Source organism: Peromyscus californicus, unplaced genomic scaffold, assembly GCF_007827085.1.
Source record: "Peromyscus californicus insignis strain IS unplaced genomic scaffold, ASM782708v3 Scaffold_20__1_contigs__length_68692818, whole genome shotgun sequence".
Lineage (NCBI taxonomy): Eukaryota > Metazoa > Chordata > Mammalia > Rodentia > Cricetidae > Peromyscus > Peromyscus californicus.
Window position 1 is genome coordinate 47,091,352 of NW_026294503.1, and position 19,825 is coordinate 47,111,176.

General features: G+C 46.5%; 1 protein-coding gene across 1 annotated transcript in view; it reads left to right on the top strand.

Annotated features, from left to right (window-relative positions):
• Srebf2 (sterol regulatory element binding transcription factor 2) overlaps positions 1–19,825 on the top strand; it is a 70,943-nt gene that overhangs the window by 38,231 nt on the left and 12,887 nt on the right. Inside the window, exons 8-12 of the mRNA XM_052748439.1 lie at positions 6,094–6,286; positions 6,784–6,965; positions 9,514–9,790; positions 12,761–12,930; positions 18,929–19,097. Coding sequence (XP_052604399.1) covers positions 6,094–6,286; positions 6,784–6,965; positions 9,514–9,790; positions 12,761–12,930; positions 18,929–19,097 — 991 coding nt within the window. The remainder of the gene's footprint in view (positions 1–6,093; positions 6,287–6,783; positions 6,966–9,513; positions 9,791–12,760; positions 12,931–18,928; positions 19,098–19,825) is intronic.

Sequence of the window (19,825 nt, forward strand, 5' to 3'; positions counted from 1 at the left end):
GAAGGCCCCATCAGAGAGGAATGAGGACACAGACTCTCAGATTTAACAGGTCCTTATAGAAAGGAAGGCCCCATCAGAGAGGAATGAGGACACAGACTCTCAGATTTAACAGGTCCTTATAGAAAGGAAGGCCCCATCAGAGAGGAATGAGGACACAGACTCTCAGATCTAACAGGTCCTTATAGAAAGGAAGGCCCCATCAGAGAGGAATGAGGACACAGACTCTCAGATTTAACAGGTCCTTATAGAAAGGAAGGCCCCATCAGAGAGGAATGAGGACACAGACTCTCAGATTTAACAGGTCCTTATAGAAAGGAAGGCCCCATCAGAGAGGAATGAGGACACAGACTCTCAGATTTAACAGGTCCTTATAGAAAGGAAGGCCCCATCAGAGAGGAATGAGGACACAGACTCTCAGATTTAACAGGTCCTTATAGAAAGGAAGGCCCCATCAGAGAGGAATGAGGACACAGACTCTCAGATTTAACAGGTCCTTATAGAAAGGAAGGCCCCATCAGAGAGGAATGAGGACACAGACTCTCAGATTTAACAGGTCCTTATAGAAAGGAAGGCCCCATCAGAGAGGAATGAGGACACAGACTCTCAGATTTAACAGGTCCTTATAGAAAGGAAGGCCCCATCAGAGAGGAATGAGGACACAGACTCTCAGATCTAACAGGTCCTTATAGAAAGGAAGGCCCCATCAGAGAGGAATGAGGACACAGACTCTCAGATCTAACAGGTCCTTATAGAAAGGAAGGCCCCATCAGAGAGGAATGAGGACACAGACTCTCAGATCTAACAGGTCCTTATAGAAAGGAAGGCCCCATCAGAGAGGAATGAGGACACAGACTCTCAGATTTAACAGGTCCTTATAGAAAGGAAGGCCCCATCAGAGAGGAATGAGGACACAGACTCTCAGATCTAACAGGTCCTTATAGAAAGGAAGGCCCCATCAGAGAGGAATGAGGACACAGACTCTCAGATCTAACAGGTCCTTATAGAAAGGAAGGCCCCATCAGAGAGGAATGAGGACACAGACTCTCAGATCTAACAGGTCCTTATAGAAAGGAAGGCCCCATCAGAGAGGAATGAGGACACAGACTCTCAGATCTAACAGGTCCTTATAGAAAGGAAGGCCCCATCAGAGAGGAATGAGGACACAGACTCTCAGATCTAACAGGTCCTTATAGAAAGGAAGGCCCCATCAGAGAGGAATGAGGACACAGACTCTCAGATCTAACAGGTCCTTATAGAAAGGAAGGCCCCATCAGAGAGGAATGAGGACACAGACTCTCAGATCTAACAGGTCCTTATAGAAAGGAAGGCCCCATCAGAGAGGAATGAGGACACAGACTCTCAGATTTAACAGGTCCTTATAGAAAGGAAGGCCCCATCAGAGAGGAATGAGGACACAGACTCTCAGATTTAACAGGTCCTTATAGAAAGGAAGGCCCCATCAGAGAGGAATGAGGACACAGACTCTCAGATCTAACAGGTCCTTATAGAAAGGAAGGCCCCATCAGAGAGGAATGAGGACACAGACTCTCAGATTTAACAGGTCCTTATAGAAAGGAAGGAAGGCCCCATCAGAGAGGAATGAGGACACAGACTCTCAGATTTAACAGGTCCTTATAGAAAGGAAGGCCCCATCAGAGAGGAATGAGGACACAGACTCTCAGATTTAACAGGTCCTTATAGAAAGGAAGGCCCCATCAGAGAGGAATGAGGACACAGACTCTCAGATCTAACAGGTCCTTATAGAAAGGAAGGCCCCATCAGAGAGGAATGAGGACACAGACTCTCAGATTTAACAGGTCCTTATAGAAAGGAAGGCCCCATCAGAGAGGAATGAGGACACAGACTCTCAGATTTAACAGGTCCTTATAGAAAGGAAGGCCCCATCAGAGAGGAATGAGGACACAGACTCTCAGATTTAACAGGTCCTTATAGAAAGGAAGGCCCCATCAGAGAGGAATGAGGACACAGACTCTCAGATCTAACAGGTCCTTATAGAAAGGAAGGCCCCATCAGAGAGGAATGAGGACACAGACTCTCAGATTTAACAGGTCCTTATAGAAAGGAAGGCCCCATCAGAGAGGAATGAGGACACAGACTCTCAGATCTAACAGGTCCTTATAGAAAGGAAGGCCCCATCAGAGAGGAATGAGGACACAGACTCTCAGATTTAACAGGTCCTTATAGAAAGGAAGGCCCCATCAGAGAGGAATGAGGACACAGACTCTCAGATCTAACAGGTCCTTATAGAAAGGAAGGCCCCATCAGAGAGGAATGAGGACACAGACTCTCAGATTTAACAGGTCCTTATAGAAAGGAAGGCCCCATCAGAGAGGAATGAGGACACAGACTCTCAGATTTAACAGGTCCTTATAGAAAGGAAGGCCCCATCAGAGAGGAATGAGGACACAGACTCTCAGATTTAACAGGTCCTTATAGAAAGGAAGGCCCCATCAGAGAGGAATGAGGACACAGACTCTCAGATCTAACAGGTCCTTATAGAAAGGAAGGCCCCATCAGAGAGGAATGAGGACACAGACTCTCAGATTTAACAGGTCCTTATAGAAAGGAAGGCCCCATCAGAGAGGAATGAGGACACAGACTCTCAGATTTAACAGGTCCTTATAGAAAGGAAGGCCCCATCAGAGAGGAATGAGGACACAGACTCTCAGATTTAACAGGTCCTTATAGAAAGGAAGGCCCCATCAGAGAGGAATGAGGACACAGACTCTCAGATCTAACAGGTCCTTATAGAAAGGAAGGCCCCATCAGAGAGGAATGAGGACACAGACTCTCAGATTTAACAGGTCCTTATAGAAAGGAAGGCCCCATCAGAGAGGAATGAGGACACAGACTCTCAGATCTAACAGGTCCTTATAGAAAGGAAGGCCCCATCAGAGAGGAATGAGGACACAGACTCTCAGATCTAACAGGTCCTTATAGAAAGGAAGGCCCCATCAGAGAGGAATGAGGACACAGACTCTCAGATCTAACAGGTCCTTATAGAAAGGAAGGCCCCATCAGAGAGGAATGAGGACACAGACTCTCAGATTTAACAGGTCCTTATAGAAAGGAAGGCCCCATCAGAGAGGAATGAGGACACAGACTCTCAGATCTAACAGGTCCTTATAGAAAGGAAGGCCCCATCAGAGAGGAATGAGGACACAGACTCTCAGATTTAACAGGTCCTTATAGAAAGGAAGGCCCCATCAGAGAGGAATGAGGACACAGACTCTCAGATTTAACAGGTCCTTATAGAAAGGAAGGCCCCATCAGAGAGGAATGAGGACACAGACTCTCAGATTTAACAGGTCCTTATAGAAAGGAAGGCCCCATCAGAGAGGAATGAGGACACAGACTCTCAGATTTAACAGGTCCTTATAGAAAGGAAGGCCCCATCAGAGAGGAATGAGGACACAGACTCTCAGATTTAACAGGTCCTTATAGAAAGGAAGGCCCCATCAGAGAGGAATGAGGACACAGACTCTCAGATTTAACAGGTCCTTATAGAAAGGCCCCATCAGAGAGGAATGAGGACACAGAGCAGCTGTCAGGCGGGTGGGCTCTGGGATTTGCTCGATGTGCTCCATTACTTCCTCTGCCCATAATGGGCCTGGCAAGACCACTTTCTGAGGCTGCTATGCTAGTTTAGAGTGAGGCCGCCTCTGGGTGCTCTTTCCGGAAACAACTACAATTTGCAATCTAACAGATAACATTCTACCAACCCAGGGCTCTTAAATGGTCCCTGAACAACAACAACAACAAAAACCCCATGGCAATTGAAGTTTTATTGGAATTAGTTAGACGAGGCCCTAAGCTTAATGAGTTTCTAGGAACCTTTGGAGTCACTGGATCCTGTACTGCATCTTGACATTGGTGTTCCCAACTCCAAATGCATATGGTTTCCTTCTAGCATTTGGTTTTGTTTGTTTGAAGGTTATCATGTTGCTCTGGCTGGCCTAGAAGTTGCTATGAAATTTAGGAAGACCTTGACCCCCAATCTTCCTATCTCTCTACCAAGTTCTGGGATTACAGGCATTGCCAATGCCTTCGATGTATGTGGTACAGAAGCCATACCCAGGACTTTGTGCATGCTAAATAAGCATTCTTTTTTCTTTCTTTCTTTTTTTCTTCCTCCCTTTCTTCCTTCCTTCCTTTCTTTTTTTCCTTTCTTCCTTCCTTCCTTCTTTCCTTTTTTTTTTTTTTTTTTAAGATAGGTCTCGCAGTCCTAGCTGGTTGCCTGGAACACTCTATTTTCTATGTAGACCAGGCTGGCCCAGCACACAGCAAACATTCTTTTTTTTTTTTAATTTGTTTATTTTTATTTTATGTGCATTGGTGTTTTGCCTACATGTATATCTGTGTGAGAATGTCAGATCCCCTAGAACTAAAATTACAGACAGTTGTTAGCTGCCATGTGGGTGCTGGGAATTGAACCTAGGTCCTGGAAGAGCAGCCAGTGCTCTTTAACCTCAGAGCCATCTCTCTAGCCCCACAAACATTCTTTTGAAACCTTTTTTGTAAATATGATTCTGTTTGGTAGTAGTGGTCCATGTAACATACAATTTGGAATGTGTGCATCAGGGCTTGGGAAAAATCTTGGCTCCAATCCTCTTCCTCACTCCTTGTCAGTTCCCTAGGGCCTCTGCTTCCAGTTCTGTCTCTAAAATGAAAGAGACACAAAAAGCACATTCTAGTTTTTGTTGTTGTTGTTTTGGGTTTTTGGTTTTTCGAGACAGGGTTTCTCTGTGTAGTTTTGGTGCCTGTCCTGGATCTTGCTCTGTAGATCAGGCTGGCCTCGAACTCACAGAGATCCACCTGCCTCTGCCTCCCGAGTGCTGGAATTAAAGGCGTGCGCCACCACTGCCCGGCTACATTCTAGTTTCAATAACCGAACTCAGCTTCAGCATTCTCTCTCTCCTCTGTGTTTCCCTGGCCACTGAGGCGAGGCGAGCTGCTCAGCTCTGCCACCACGGCTGTCCCTGGTGGGAGGAACTGAAACCTCTGAATCCATGAACAAAAGCAAACGTCCCCTTTAAAAAGGTCCCACTCCTTTTCTCTAACGCATAGTTTTCATCATTACTGGGGTGTGGTATAAACACAATGAAATAGTCAGTAGGATGGCTCAGCAGGTACAAGTGCCAGGCACGCCACCTGGAGCACTTGAGGTCCAGAACCCATGTTAAAAAGCCAGAGTAGTGGGTCAAATTTGTAATCCCATCTATAGGACTCTTAATCCGTTTTTAGCCACAGTGCTTTTGCTCATGTATACAGCACAGTGGCAAAAATAACAAGAGACCCTGCCTCTAAAGCAAGGCTTGGTTTCTTTAGTCATGGGACTGCTCTTTGATCTCCACATCTCCAGCCCCAGTATGCTCTCTATTGTTGGAGAGATCCATTTTGTAAGAAAGTTGGTCTGGCATTCAGGAGGCAGAGACAGACAAATCTTTGAGTTCAAGGATCATCCTGGTCTACATAGAGAGTTCTAGGCCAGCTGGAGATGGATAGTGAGACCCTGTACTCCTTACTTTTGTTCTATGGAATATACTCAGTTAGTAATAGAAAGATTATTCCAATGTTTGAGTAATCGTTTGTAAATCATGGACTTCTTAGGTCCCTCCTGGCTTTTCTCCTCTCTGACTTAATGGTCTTGAATTTAAACCCCGCAGTTTGTTTCTTGGTGTGTGTATAAAAACAGTGTCTTAGTTACTTTTCTGTTGCTGTGACAAAACACCATGACTAAGGCAACTTATAAAAATAAGAAAGCATTTGATATGGACTTATGAATTCAGGGCTTAGAGTTCATGATGCAGAGCAAAGAAAGCCAAGGTGGCAGGAAGAGCTGAGAGCTCACGTCCAGATCTACAAGCAGGAGGTGGAGAGAACACACCGGGTATGGCGTGAGCATTTTGAAATCTCAAGGCCATTCCAAATGACATACTTCTCCAGCCACCAACTGGGTGCCAGATACCAAATGCCTGTGACTTCTGGGGGACGTCACATTCAAACCACCCCTGCAAAGTGCTGTAAAAACACAAATGGTAATCATTCTAACCCTGAGTTGCTGTTTTGAAGGTCAAAGATGAACCAGACTCTCCTCCTGTGGCACTGGGCATGGTGGACCGATCTCGAATTCTGCTGTGTGTCCTCACGTTCTTGGGCCTCTCCTTTAACCCCTTGACTTCCTTGCTGCAATGGGGAGGGGCCCACGATGCTGACCAGCACCCATATTCAGGCTCTGGCCGCAATGTACTGTCACTGGAGTCAGGTAGGTGGGTCCCCTAATACTGCCTGGGTTAGGTGGACTGCTGTGACAAAAGGACCCTGTGTAAAACTGCATCGTGTATCTACCTAGTCCAAAACAGGGATGGGTCTCCTACCTGCTTGCTTCTAACAGGGGCTGGCCTAAGTTATGTACAATAAGACAAACTTAAGTTTAGTTGGAACAAACTGGAGCCTGCTTTGTTACAGTTACCATGGAGAGAGGGGGTGGGAGAGATAGGGGAAGTGCCTGCTTGAGGGACTGTGTGGTATTATGTCAGGTGTGAGATCGATGTCCTAATGTCCTGTAACTGAGTTGTTTGTGGCACTCAGCTCCATGGTGCCAGGGGATATAAAGATTCCTATTAGGCTATAGAATTGTCTACCATTTCTTCTGAAAATGATGCAGAAGGCTCTTTGATCTCACACTTCTGGAGCCCATCAGGTGCCTTGCTGTTCCACAAGGCCCTGCCTGGTAGTCTCAGCTGAGATGCCCCTCTTTAGGTTCTGGGGGCTGGTTTGACTGGATGATGCCAACTCTCCTCCTATGGCTGGTAAATGGTGTGATTGTCTTGAGCGTCTTTGTGAAGCTGTTGGTCCACGGGGAGCCAGTGATCCGCCCACACTCACGCTCCTCAGTCACCTTCTGGAGACACCGGAAGCAGGCGGACCTAGACCTTGCCAAAGTGAGTTCTGTCATCCACCTTTCTTCACCTTCCTCTGTGCTCAAACAAGAACACAGTGAATGTTGTTGACTCCCCAGTGTGTGCCAAGTCCTGTGGCAGGTGCCGGGGTGACGGAAAAGGAAAGGACACTGTACCTGTACCAGCCACAGGGCAATGGGAGGGAGATCATCTGTGGACACTGGATGGTCTTTGTCCGTTATGACATATGGTGCTGTGAGTTTCGGGGTATAAATGACACTGTCCTGATGAAGTAGGACAGGCAGACAGGCAGACAGGCAGGCAGGCAGGACCTTTCAAGCTGATAGTGCCATGAGTAATATCTGAGTCACTTTCTCTCTGTTGTAACCAAGCACCTCACAGAAGCAATTTAAAGGGGAAGTTTATTTGAACTCATAGTTTTTAGTCCCTCCTGGGAAGGGTTGGTGGTCATGGGGCAGGAGCTTGTGGCATGGTATCCCAACATCTTGGCAGATCAGGAAATGGAGCATTCATACAAGAACTACAAATGGAGATCACTCGCAAGATCTGCCACTAGCAGCCCTCTTCTGTCAGCCTGGCCTTAGTCTCGAAGGATCCATGACCTTTTAAAGCATTGCTACCAGCTGGGGACCAAGTGCTGGAATACATGAGCCTGTGGGGGGAGGCATTCACATTCAACTATGACGAGTAGACAGAGGATATGTGTGTCTAAAGTTCAGGCTATGTCGAAGAGAGATGGCAGTGAAGTCTAGTGGTGTAGTAGTCCACGTTTGCACAGTTTTGACTAGCAACTGAGTTGGGTGGGTTTTTTACACTTATTTTTTATTTATGTGTATGTGTGTGTGTGGAGGTATATGCACATGTGTGCAGATGCCCACTGAATCCAGAAATGGACACCAGATTCCCTGGGGCTGGAGTTGCAGGTGATGCTGAGTTCCCTGGCCTGGATGCTGGGAACCAAACTTTGATCCACTGGAAAAGCATCAAGTGCTCTTAACCTAACTCTGTGAAGTCTCTCCGACCTCTGAATTAGGTTTTTATTTCCAGTTCACTAGTGAATCAGGGAAGATTTTTGAGCAGCAAAATTAGCTGAAAGTTTTTGTTTGGAATCAGTATAAGGAGAGGTTATAGGGAGGGCTCTATGGCACCTTGTGACACTGAAGGATGTTACTGTTAAACATGCGTACTTCGGGAGCCATGTGACTCAGAACGGTCCTGAGCAACAGTAAACCCAGTGCTTACTCTCCCTTTGGCAGGCTGTCACAATGAGTTGTAGCCCATTGAAATCTGTGCCCACCACCCTGGGTCCTAAAATACAGATGTGATGGTCGGGGGAGGGTTGTTCACAGGAATATTGTAGAGGCAGGTTTAAGCGTGTTTCATGATGCCATTCTAGTGACTGTATGAAGAATAGGTTGGGGAAAGGAAACATGAAAGGTACAGAAACAATTTAGGAGGTTCTTAGAATGGATGGAATAAGAGATGAAAACCTGGAATTTAACACTTTAAAATGGTAGAAGTGAATAAATATTTTGAGATGTAAAGTAAGTAATAATGGTGTTAACTCAAAGGTGGAAGAGGCTAGAAGGTATCGAGGGCTCTTTTGAGGCTGTTGCTTGGAAACACTCAGATGCCTTTGTATGTGAGCAGTGACCAGGAGGCAGGCTGCAGGGCTGAAACGAGTCAGTGCCTGAGTGGGGAGTTGCATTCTTGCTAGGAGAGGATGTTTAGGGAGAGTTGGGCTGGTTGAGGCAAAGGAGCAAAATCAAAGCCATCCTGGAAAGCAGCGAGCCCTCTAGGAAAATAGCTTCTGGTTGCCATTGACAACCTCTCAGTTACTAATGTCAGCAGGGTGCTGTAGACTCTGTTAGACCCACAGCGGGGCAGAGATCCCAAATTGAGGTAGTTTAGCAATGTAGCTGTGAGTTGGCCTTAAAGCTGTGGTTCATGGGCTTCTACAGGCCACAGAATCATAGGCTACAATTCCAGAGCTGTGATTAAGCAACTCTGAGGTAGGGCTCAACAGATTTTCAGAATCTAAGCATGTATTTTATCTAAAAACTAGTTTCTACCTTATTTATAAAAGCTACTGTGGCAGCTGGGTGGTGGTGCTGGCAGCATATGCCTTTAGTCCCAGCACTCAGGAGGCAGAGGGAGATGGATCTCTGTGAGTTCGAGAACAGCCAGGTCTACAGAGTGAGTTCCAGGACATCCAGGGCTACACAGAGAAACCCTTTCTCGAAAAACAAAACAAAACAAGAAGTTGCTGGAAACTGCCAGCATTTGCTCAAAGACAGAACACAGCGCAATTTAATTTAGTAAAAAGGCCAGGGAGTTCTTCAGAATGTCTATGATGATTCTTTGTGGGAGATGAGGTTATAGGTAGCTTCTTTTTATGTTTTTGTAGCTTTCTAAAGTTTTTCAGTTTTCTTTAATGGAAGTTGTGTTTTATTCTGACAACAAACATGTTTTATACTCATAACAAGATGGGTAAAATAGAAATATCTTAAAACAAAAAGGCCATGCATGGCAAAGCCAGTGACCATTATTACCACTTGCTGCTTTATAGGGTGATTTTGCGGCTGCTGCTGCCAACCTACAAACCTGCTTATCAGTTTTGGGCCGGGCACTGCCCACCTCCCGCTTAGACTTGGCCTGCAGTCTCTCCTGGAATGTGATCCGGTACAGCCTGCAGAAGCTGCGCCTAGTACGCTGGATACTCAAAAAAGTCTTCCAGCGCTGGCGGGCTACCCCAGCCACTGCAGCTGGCTTTGAGGATGAAGCTAAGAGCAGTGCGAGGGATGCAGCCCTGGCCTATCACAGGCTGCACCAGCTGCATATCACAGGTGAGAACATAACTGCTGCCTGGTTTGCTGTGCAGTGCCCTGCACATCTCTTCCTTAACTTGCTTTGACAGAGTTCCACTTTGACAGAAGCCGCTTTTACATGGCTTTAATCCAGCCATCAGCCTGCATTGTCTACAGCTGTAGTTTACCCTTTCTTTCCTTCCTTCTTTCCTTCTTTCTTTTTTTTTTTTAATTTATTGATTTTATGTGTATAGATGTGTACCACATGTGGGCAATGCCTTGTGGAGGCCAGAAGAGTACGTCAGATCCCCTGGAACTGGAGGTTCATATGGTTGTGAGCTGCCATGTGGGTGCTGAGAATCCAATCCAGGTCCTCTATCTGTAAGGGCAGCCAGTGCTCTTAACCACTGAGCCCCCTCTCTAACCCCAAGTTTACCATTTCTAGGATGGACATCATTCACAGTAACAATGACACTTCTCTATGTACTTAGGCCTGGCCGGAAGGCACACACCTATAATCCTAGCACTAGGGAGGTTCAGGAGTTCAAGATCATCCTTGGCCAACTTGAGCTACATGAGACCCTGTCTCAAAAAAAAAAAAAAGAAAGAAAGGAGGAGGAGGAGGAGGAGGAAGAAAATAATGAGGGGCCAGCAAGGTGGCTCGGTTGGTAAAGGCACTTGCCACCAAGCATAACGTCCTGAATTCAATCTTATTGACTCCCGTGACAGGAGAAAACTATCTTTCTCACGTTTTGCTCTGACTTGCATACACATGCCATGGCACACACATGCCCACACACATACACACATAAATTATCAGTAAATATTTAAAAAAACAAAAGTGCTGCTTAGGATGGCTTCCTGCTTCCTGCTAGGAGTTTGGTTGAGCAGTGGCACCACTGACAGCTGACGGAGACAAGAGGGAAAGTTGTTTTCCAAGGAAGGGTATCATGCACTGTTTGGGACACTCGCCTATGAGACAGAGGAGAAATTTTCAGTAGACATTGGACCTATGGGATCTGCAGCCCACATAATGGCCTTGGACCTTCAGGGGAGAGAGAGAACCAAGGGTGTCTAGAATATCTTACCAAAGGACAGGTAGAGCAGTGTAGTCGAGACAGGCGCTGCCTTGCTGGGCATGGTGGCACATCCTTTACTCCCAGCACTTGGGAGACAGAGGCAGGTGGGTCTATACAAGGAAGTCCAGGTCAGCCAGGGGTACATGGTGATCACCTGTCTCTAAAAACAAACAAACAAAAAAACACTGCCTGAGAGGGGCAACAGTCAAAGGTCAGAGGAGAATCAAGAGATTTGGCATGTAAGAGGGACAAGGTAAGGACAGAGATGGTTAAAGAAGAGAAGGTTGTGCCGGGCGGCGGTGGTGCAGGCCTTTAATCCCAGCACTCGGGAGGCAGAGGAAGGCAGATCTCTGTGAGTTCGAGGCCAGCCTGGTCTACAGAGCGAGATCCAGGACAGGCACCAAAACTGCACAGAGAAACCCTGTCGCAAAACCAAAAAAAATATGAAGAAGAGGAGGAGAAGGTTGCTGCTGATGTGTCCACTAGCAGTAGATGAAGTCAGAGATACCTGTTAGGTGTGGTCCTAAGGTATGGAACATTCCTTGTGAGTTTGAGAGGGAACAGGCCCAGTCATCTAGGATGGAGGAGGGACCAGGAGATAAGATGATGGGCATCAGCTTTGACGGGAAATCCCTAACTGCAGATCTCTCCTGCTGGTTTATTTTTTTCCTGCCACTCACGGTACCCTTAGAGCAGACTTGACATCCCAGTCTCTGCTCAGGAGATTAAGCTGCTAGGATCTAGAGTTCCAAGCCAGAACACTTCACACCACTCACCTCCATACTCATTGAACATTCTCAACCCCGGGACCTAAGGGGGCTCTTCAGGGATGAGGTGCCCACAGCATGAGTTTCATGCTGTCTTCTATCCTTTCCCTAAAGGAGAAAGCTTAGAGCTTCGTGGGGAAAACAAATACCCCACACTAATACAGAATGAACTCAGGGCCTAAGAGCTCCCATGCTAATAACAGGAAGGCAGCTGGGTAAAAAGAACCCTCAGCTAAAGAGGTTAAGAGGGCCTGGTTGCTGCCTGACCTCAAAGCCAGGAGACTGCTAGTCCTTTGTCACCTCCCAGCTTCTGTATGAGGACCATAGCAAGAAACTAACTGTATGAAAGCCTCAGGACAGCTAGGATGGGCCCTTGGGTCTGTGCCGGGGCACTTTGTCCACTGATCTCGTAGTAGAAGCCTTTACCTACTAATCTAACGTATGTAACTGGCACTGTTCAGTGTTCTATTTCCTTTTCTGTGACGCTTATGGGAGGAGGCTGATGAAAATCAAATCCACTCTGTTTTTATGTTGTGTTTTCTCCCTTCAAATATTTGGAAATTCAGACCTTTGTCAACAGAATGAGGCCGTGCTATTGACACTGCTTTGGAAAAGATTGCACCACACACCTCTGAGTTCTATCCAGTGACCAGCAATCCCAACAACTCCATTGTCACAGAACCAGAGCCATGTCCCTGTCAGTTTGGGAGGTAGATGAGCACAGCACATAGCTAGTAACTTGCTGAGCCTGCATCCCATCTGGACCTACCTGATCACAAAGGTCACTCCTTTCCCCTGGCACCTCGTGTATTTGTTACTGTGCTTACAGTGAGGCAGAAATGAGAGGAGTCATTTACTTTGGCTCACAATTTGGAGAGAGAGTAGGCAGAAGGGAGCTTTCAGCCGCAGGTAGAGAGCTGAGTCAGACCAGATCTGGAGGTGTGCTTTAGCCCTCAAAGACCCACTGCAATAGCCTCCACCTCATAAAGGTTCCTCAGCCTTCCCAAACATCACCACTAAGTGGGGACCAAGTGTTGAAACGTCCGAGCCTGTAGGTGACAGTTTACGGTGAAAGCTGAGCATTGTTAATGATTGTGCTGGGGGACAGAGATGTTTAGTTCGGAGACTCTGTCAGCATTAGTGTCTGTTTCTGCCTGCCCTAGGGAAGCTTCCTGCAGGGTCTGCCTGCTCAGATGTACACATGGCTCTGTGTGCTGTGAACCTCGCCGAGTGTGCTGAGGAGAAAATCCCACCAAGCACACTTATTGAGATCCATCTGACAGCTGCCATGGGACTCAAGACCCAGTGTGGAGGCAAACTGGGCTTCTTGGCTGTGAGTACCCTTCGATTCCTGTATTAGTTACTTTCCCCATCACTGTGGTAAAGTACTGGGACAGCTTAAAGAAAAAAGGATTTATTTTGGAAAGGGTATGGTCCATCATGGCAGGGAGGAAGAATCAGAGATAAACCAGAAGCAAGGCCAGCCCTCAACCCTCCAAGTATCTATACTTTTAAATCCTCTATATCTCTGATCTGCTAAGTAGGCCCCATGTCCAAAAGTTCCACAATTTCTAAAACAATGCCACTGGCTGGGGACCAAGTATTCAGAGAGCCTGTGGGCAGTATTTCATTCAAACTGTAGTGTTTCCACTGAGCACCTTCCCAGCCTGGAGCTAAAAGGCAACATGTTCCCCACCACTTAGGGGTTGGTTTTCACTTGCTCGTCCACAAATACGTAGAGCAATGAAGAGGATACAGCAAGATGTCCCCCTGGCTGGGGTTTCAGGTGTAAAGCCTTATTGGGGACGTTCTGGTGCACTGAAATAAAAGTATCAGTTTGTAGACGTGGACAGCTGTATGTGGGATTCATGTCTGACTTCGCTCTTAGAATCTTGTTACATTTCTGATCTCTTTAATTCACCCAAAAGCTGTTTTGGGGGTGCCTTGTATTGGTCTCAGTACTATAGATCCAGAAATAAAAGCCAAGAGCTCTCTGCAAAGAGCTCAGGTCAGATGCAGGGTGGGAACTGAGGTTAGGAGGCACATCCTACTCGCTTGGCAAGGTGCCAGCATTGGTTCTTCACAGCTGGCTGGTTCCCAATTCTTGTTATCAGCTAGTCCACAGCATCTGCTGACCTCAGGCTTTCTCTTACTCTAGCAGAGACAAGCACATTGTACTCAGTGCCCCACACATTAGATATGTTGGAAATCGAGTTATCTTATCTCAGCTTGTTGCCAGTTGCTAATGGAGGTGATATGCTGAGAACAGACCAAGAACATGCTGTGTGGTAACACTGATCCATTGCCTCAAGTGGCTCATTGCAGTCTACGGGACAGAGAACTCAAGAAAACTCTCCACTCTGTCTTTATGACCATAAATGAAACAGCCATTGGTTGATTTCTTCAGCAAATTCTGCCTTACTCCTGTTCTGGACCAGGCACTCCCAGAGGGGACATAGAAGCATAAGATCTGTCGGGAGACCCCAGAGGGTTCAGGCAACAGAAGAACATGTGGATAGAGCTGACACAGGATCATCTTGTCACCCTGAAGCCCCACTTAGCTTCAGTGCTATTGCTGAAATATAGCTACTTTGATAAAGGACTCGGCCTGTTGGAGTTAAGCACACGTGGCAGCTGAGGATCAGAAAAAACGGCTCCATTCTAACTGTCTCTAAAAGCGGGGGCCGGGCCACACCTTGTTGACCCATCTGCTTGGGAGGTTGAAGCAGGATGATCACTTGTGCCTAGAAGTCCAAGGCTAGTCTGGGCAACTTAGCCAACCTTATCTGGCACTGCTGAGGGATGTTTGGAGCACCTCCTGTACTTGCTGTTACAGCCTGCTACAGAGAGGAAATGTTTTTTATATTGTCACCCACCTCTGTGAGCTTCCTCATACTAGTGACAGTGCTCCTGGAGCAAAGGCTATAAACACCTGAAACTTCGACGATGTTGCCCAATTTGCATAGTCAATAAGGTGGGGGAGGAGAGTGATGGGAGGCCAGCATATCCAGCTCTTTCTGTTCACTCCCTTGTGGAGCAGCTGAATTAAGAGATGCAGACAATAGACACTTTGATTTTGGTGAGTTAGATTTAGTTAGCAAATGAGCTGGGTGTCGGGAGCAAACAGAGGGCTCACCCCTAAAAATAGTTTAGACCAGAAGCTCCCAAACTCTGTGTGAGGCACTGTCTAACGGATGTTTTTATGGTACTGAAAGAAACACCTTCAAGTTGGTCAGTCAGTAATGGCAGTTTGGTTTTGTTTGTTCAGTTGTTAGGAGTTCCAGTGTCCTAAAAAGTATTTATGTCTTAAAAACTTTGTGGAAAAAAAATAATAGGTCAATTGAAAGAAGAGATGATGTCTTTATTGTTTTAGATTTTTGAGACAAACTTTTAAGATTTATTTTTATTTTATGTGTCTGGGTGTTTTGTCTGCATGTATCTGTGCACTATGTCCATGCCTGTGAGCCACCATGTGGGTCATTTGAAAGAACATCTGGTGCTCTTAACTACTGAATCCTCTCTCCAGCCCCTTGCCTCGGCTTCTCTTTTCCTTTTGACACAGGGTCTCTACCTACCCCCTGGCTGTCCTGGAACTCACAGAAATCTGACTGCCTCTGCCTCCTGAGTGCTGGGATAAAGGTGTGAGCTACCACACTCGGCTTGCCTCCACTTTTTAAGTATGGCCATTACAGACATGTACCACCACATCTTAGAATTAGATTAGGCACAATGCATTCCCCATTGCCTGTTCCATGCTGATTTTCACATGCTAATTGCTGTTTAAAACAAGACAAAACAAACAAAATCAATAGCTTCCTAAAACTCATCTTTACAAAACATGTGGTGTCATTTAAAAGAAGGTAGTATAGCCTGGCTTTTCCAATGCCAAGCACCTTGATCTAGTATTTTACATAGTGTCCACATGATGTTGAATGTTCGTATTTTAATCAGAAACTTCAGATATCACTTGGCTCCCCGAGCACTCAATGTGGCACTTAGGGTACTTGGCACACGATTTGTGAACGGTAATGGTGGGGACTGGAGTTGGGCCTGGTCCAGGAGTGCTAGATAGCTCTCAAGATCTAAGCAACGCTGGGGCTCCTGCCTAGCTTCTCATGTCAGGCAATTAGCAGATGAATCATAGGAGAGAGGCCTCTATGCTGCAACTCAGGAGTGGTCTGGTGTCTATAAAATTTAGAGGGAAAGTATTTTTTTTTTAAATTAGGAACATTATAATTGGGCTTATAAAGCCAAGAAAATTAAAAGAACAATAAAAATTATTTTCCCTTATAGAAGCCAAGTTGTACTGTTTATCCAGGATTTCTGTTTCTTATTAGTTCAAACTACTAAACTCAGGTCTCCCCGCAACCTCCCATGGAGATTTCTTATTAGCTTATGCTTCTTAAAAATTCAGGCAGTTCAGAACTGCCTGTCACTCCAGCTCGGGGAACTCCAACACCCTCTTCTGGACTCTGTGGGTACTACACCCATGTGCAGAACACAAAATCTTTAAAAATTCTTAATGTCAGGCCAGGCATGATGGTACATGCCTTTAATCCCAGAACTCAGGAGTCAGGGGCAGATGAATCTCTGTGAGTTCAAGTCCAGTTAGAGCTACAAAGTGAGATTCTGTAAAAAAAAATTTTTTTTCTTAATGTCTACAGCATGATTTCAATGTTTGTTTGTTTTTCTTTTTAATTCAGCTTAAAATTTTATTTTAACTTAATAGTTCCCTGATGGCTTCTGTAGACTTTTCTTGCCATCTGACCTGACAGACTCTGTGCTTCTCTGTTGTCCCTTGGGACAACGGCCTTACCTTGCTGATTAACCCTATGGCCTGGAGAGAGTTGCTCAGTGTTTAGAAGGTTCTGGGATGTGAGAGGCATCATGTGTGTGTAATCTCACATGCACATGTACACACACACATCTCTGTTGTCCCACAGTTGTAGTTATAGTTGAAGGTCATAGCAGGTCATGGAATTCTACTCTGTTTGCTTTCACAATACCGTGTTGTCAGTGCTGGACAGTGACTAAGACACTGGGTCACTGTCCCTTTGATTTAAGTGAAATGCTCTCCTGGTCCCATAAGCTGCCATGAAAATGCCAATAAGTATCTGTAGAGCAGTTCAGCCAGGCAGCTGACCCCATGTTCCCCTGCAGAGTCTCCCCATTGCATCCTTGAGTGGCTGTGCTTTGGCTGTGCTATTTCTGACTCTGGCATTCAAGTTTTCTGAAGCTGTTACATTAACTGATTGCTGCTTAAAGTCTATTAAAGGTCAGAACCATCAGACTACCAGACCATGAGATAGATGCCCTCATTGTGCCTAAGCTAGAAGGGGGAATTCCCAGACCAGCAGCCCCTGCGATGGATGCCTTAAGTTCCATGTATGCTTCTTCCCTCCACCTCTGCTCAGCTCCCTATTCAGATTGAGTAGTTTTATAGATTGAAATCATGAGTTTTAGAGTAGAGATTTTATCACTCAAAAAATGATAGATAGAACTAGAGGCTGGGGTGGGGTGGGGGTGGGGAGGGATTTCCAAAAACAACCAACAGCATTGTCCTTGTGTGTGTTTTACGCTGGGGCCCTAGATGTTGTTCCGGCTAGGGCACTGGTGGTTTGAATTCCAGGAAGATGCTTTCAACATCTTTTTTTGAGACAAGGTCACTATGTCCTGGAACTCATTCTGTAGACCCGGCTGGTCTCAAATCTCACAGAGATCCACCTGCCTCTGCCTCCCAGGTATTGGGATTTAAGAAAGGCATGTACCACCACACTTGATTCAACATCCCTTTCTTATGGAACTAGCCTAGATGTCTATCAATAGATACTGGTAGGGTAAGGAAAGTGTGTGTGTGTGTGTGTGTGTGTGTGTGTGTGTGTGTGTGTGTGTGTGTGTGTGTCTGTCTGTCTGTGTCTGTGTGATGGAATTATTCAGCTGTCTATGAAGGAAAACTACATCATGAAATTTGTAGGAAGATGGATAGATCCATCCATTTTCCTCCAAATTTTTATATTGAGCAAAAATTATTATATCAAGCAAAGTAATACAGCCTCAGAAAGGTAAATCCCACATTCTTGGTCATATCCTAGTTGGGGTGGGGGCAGGGCATGAAACTAGAAAAGCGACTGTGGAAGCAGCAGTGAGGAAAGCATGAGAGCACTAAAACAAGTGGAGACAGAACGGCCACCGGAAGTGGACGGGGGTGGGGGGGGAGGGGAAATGGAGGAGAAGCAACGCTTGTTTTGTTTTGTTTTGTTTTTCGAGACAGGGTTTCTCTGTATAACAGCCCTGACTGTCCTGGAACTCTCTCTGTAGACCAGGCTGGCCTCACAGAGATCTGCCTGCCTCTGCTTCCCGCTGTGCTGGGATTAAAGGCTGAGAATGAACACATTTTGTTTGAAAATGCCAAAAAGAAACCTAATCCTTTGTATGTTAATTTTAAAAGGCTGGAGAGACAGCTCAAGGGTAAGAGTACTTGCTGTTCTTGCAGAGGACCACGTCTGGTTCCCAGCACCCACACCCGGTGACTCACAGCCACCTGGAGCCAGTTTCAGGAGCTGGAGCACCTCTTCTGGTCTCAAGGGCACACACGGGGTGCACATCCACATAGGAAAACGTTTATGTCGCTTACACTCAGTACCATTTTAGGTTTGCCTAGGGGAAGAGAAGTCCACTTCTGGTCTTTCCTCTCAGGTTGGGGCTCATGCAAGGAAGGCATGAGACTTCCTGAAGAGGCTTCCTTTCAGGGTCACACATGGACACACAAACGTACCATGGTCCTGGGCAAGCCTCCTGCTGCCTGGTGTGGTACCTAAAACTGCCTCTGGGTGTGCACAAACTCGTCACACTCAGGTAAGAGCTGAAAAAAATTAGTCAAACAAGACAGTTTGCCTAAAAATACTCCAGAGATTGTGCAGTTTACATTACTTGAGACGTCCCAGGATTGAGGGGGGTGCTTGGCGAGGCACCCTCGGTGTCACAGATAAAGTTAGGGACTTCTGAGGCCCTTCCTAAGTGAATACCTGTTGACTACTAGCAGGTGAAAGAGAAGTAGACTCTGGAAGGTCTAGACAGGCTTAGCGGGACAGGGTGGAGCAGGAAAGTGCATCGTCTGCCCTGGCCCTGCTCCTGATGCCAGCTTCCCCAGATCAGAGCAACTTTGCTACTTTCTCTAGTTTCTGTGGTGGGATCACGTCTAGGGGTTCATGCAGGGCCTGTCCTCTGTTGATCCACCTTTCCCCAGCAGTTAGTTCTTCCCGATGACTAGGCAATAGCTGCAACCAGCATTCTGCTACCTTGACGTCACTCCTGGTCCTTTTCTTTTACAGAGCTACTTCCTTAATCGTGCCCAGAGTCTGTGTGGCCCAGAGCACAGCACTGTCCCTGACTCCCTGCGCTGGCTCTGCCACCCCTTGGGCCAGAAGTTTTTCATGGAGCGAAGCTGGTCAGTCAAGTCAGCAGCCAAGGAGAGCCTGTACTGTGCCCAGAGGAACCCAGGTGAGGGTACTGGCTCTACTGCTCAGAGCTGGTGACAGGCTAGGTACAAGGGAGACAGGAGACCCGGGTGTCTCCACCTTAGTATCTTTTTTAACGATTGGGTCTCATAAAGATAAAGTAACTTTCTTGAGGTCAAGCCCAGTCAGAGCCTGTCTGTAACTTAGCTCAGTTCACAGCTCTGCTGTGTAGGGCAGTCATTGCCTGTGGTCACTACATCACAGGGCCTTACACCCGTGGTAAGTTGTGATTAAGCACCAGCTGTATTCTTAGCCCCTGTTCTGGACACTCAGGAGATATAAAAGGTGCGGGGCTTGCTGTTCCTTGGCCTCTGGGCCTTCTGGTCCCATTGGGAAAGCAGACAGACATGTATGGAGCAGTTAGGGAACAATAGGCGGCAGGCACTCATCAGTGCTCAGAATGGTGACAGGGACAGGGCTCCAGGCATCAGAAGGCCAGGCAGGCTTTCTGTCCCTGGCATTTGATAGTGATTGGAGTTGACTGGCCCAGTCTTAGCGTGCAGAGGCTGCCAGGGTAGACTCATACAGGGATCACTTGAGTAGTTCTTCTATGGCTTCTCTGCTGAGTGGAGAGTCTGAGACAAGGAATCATACCCCCTGAGTACAGAATGGATATCAAACGGGTTTTTTTTTTTGGGGGGGGGGTAATCTTGTTTTTTTAATAACTGTTGTGCAGTATAAGGATGATGTTTGACACCAAAAATTGAAGAA